At 25.0% G+C, this 460-nt stretch overlaps 1 protein-coding gene across 1 annotated transcript in view; it reads left to right on the forward strand.

The window, feature by feature from the left end:
- The window catches only part of LOC102680893, a gene marked incomplete at its 3' end in the record, with an annotated part of 1,405 nt that extends 949 nt beyond the window's left edge, over positions 1-456 (forward strand). The window contains exons 1-3 of the mRNA XM_031510204.1: positions 1-45; positions 242-341; positions 418-456. The exon at positions 1-45 is cut by the window's left edge and continues 949 nt beyond it. Coding sequence (XP_031366064.1) covers positions 1-45; positions 242-341; positions 418-456 — 184 coding nt within the window. The remainder of the gene's footprint in view (positions 46-241; positions 342-417) is intronic.
- Between the last annotated feature and the right edge of the window lie 4 nt (positions 457-460).

Genomic DNA, 460 nt, shown 5'->3' on the forward strand with positions numbered 1-460 from the left:
TAGCAGAATTGCAAGCATTGTGAATCAACATGTTCGAATATTGAAGTGTGTACGAATTCTATGTGTAAAATTAAAAAATAAAAATTTTATCTTGAAATCTAATTACTTCAAGCGTCAAAATTCAAATTTTAAATTTAAATTTTTTTGTTTGAAGTTTATTGATTTTGAGATTATAAAATTGGAATTTTTTATCTTATAGATTAGAATTAAATATCGACATAATATATCACATCAATTTCAGATTTCTAGCGCTTACAGAAAAAGCACTTCAACAAGTGTCATTCGTGGAATTTTTAGGTTGCATGTTAGACATATGCCTTCTTGGATATTATGTTATTATGGTACTACAGTATTATTAAAACTAAATGATTTAAATAAATATACAAAACTTTAAGATGTAATTCATTCATATTTTAGGAATGGAGTTCGAGTCATTTAACCAGTGCAGTAACATTTTTCA

This window comes from Apis dorsata, unplaced genomic scaffold (genome assembly GCF_000469605.1).
Source record: "Apis dorsata unplaced genomic scaffold, Apis dorsata 1.3 scaffold_217, whole genome shotgun sequence".
Lineage (NCBI taxonomy): Eukaryota > Metazoa > Arthropoda > Insecta > Hymenoptera > Apidae > Apis > Apis dorsata.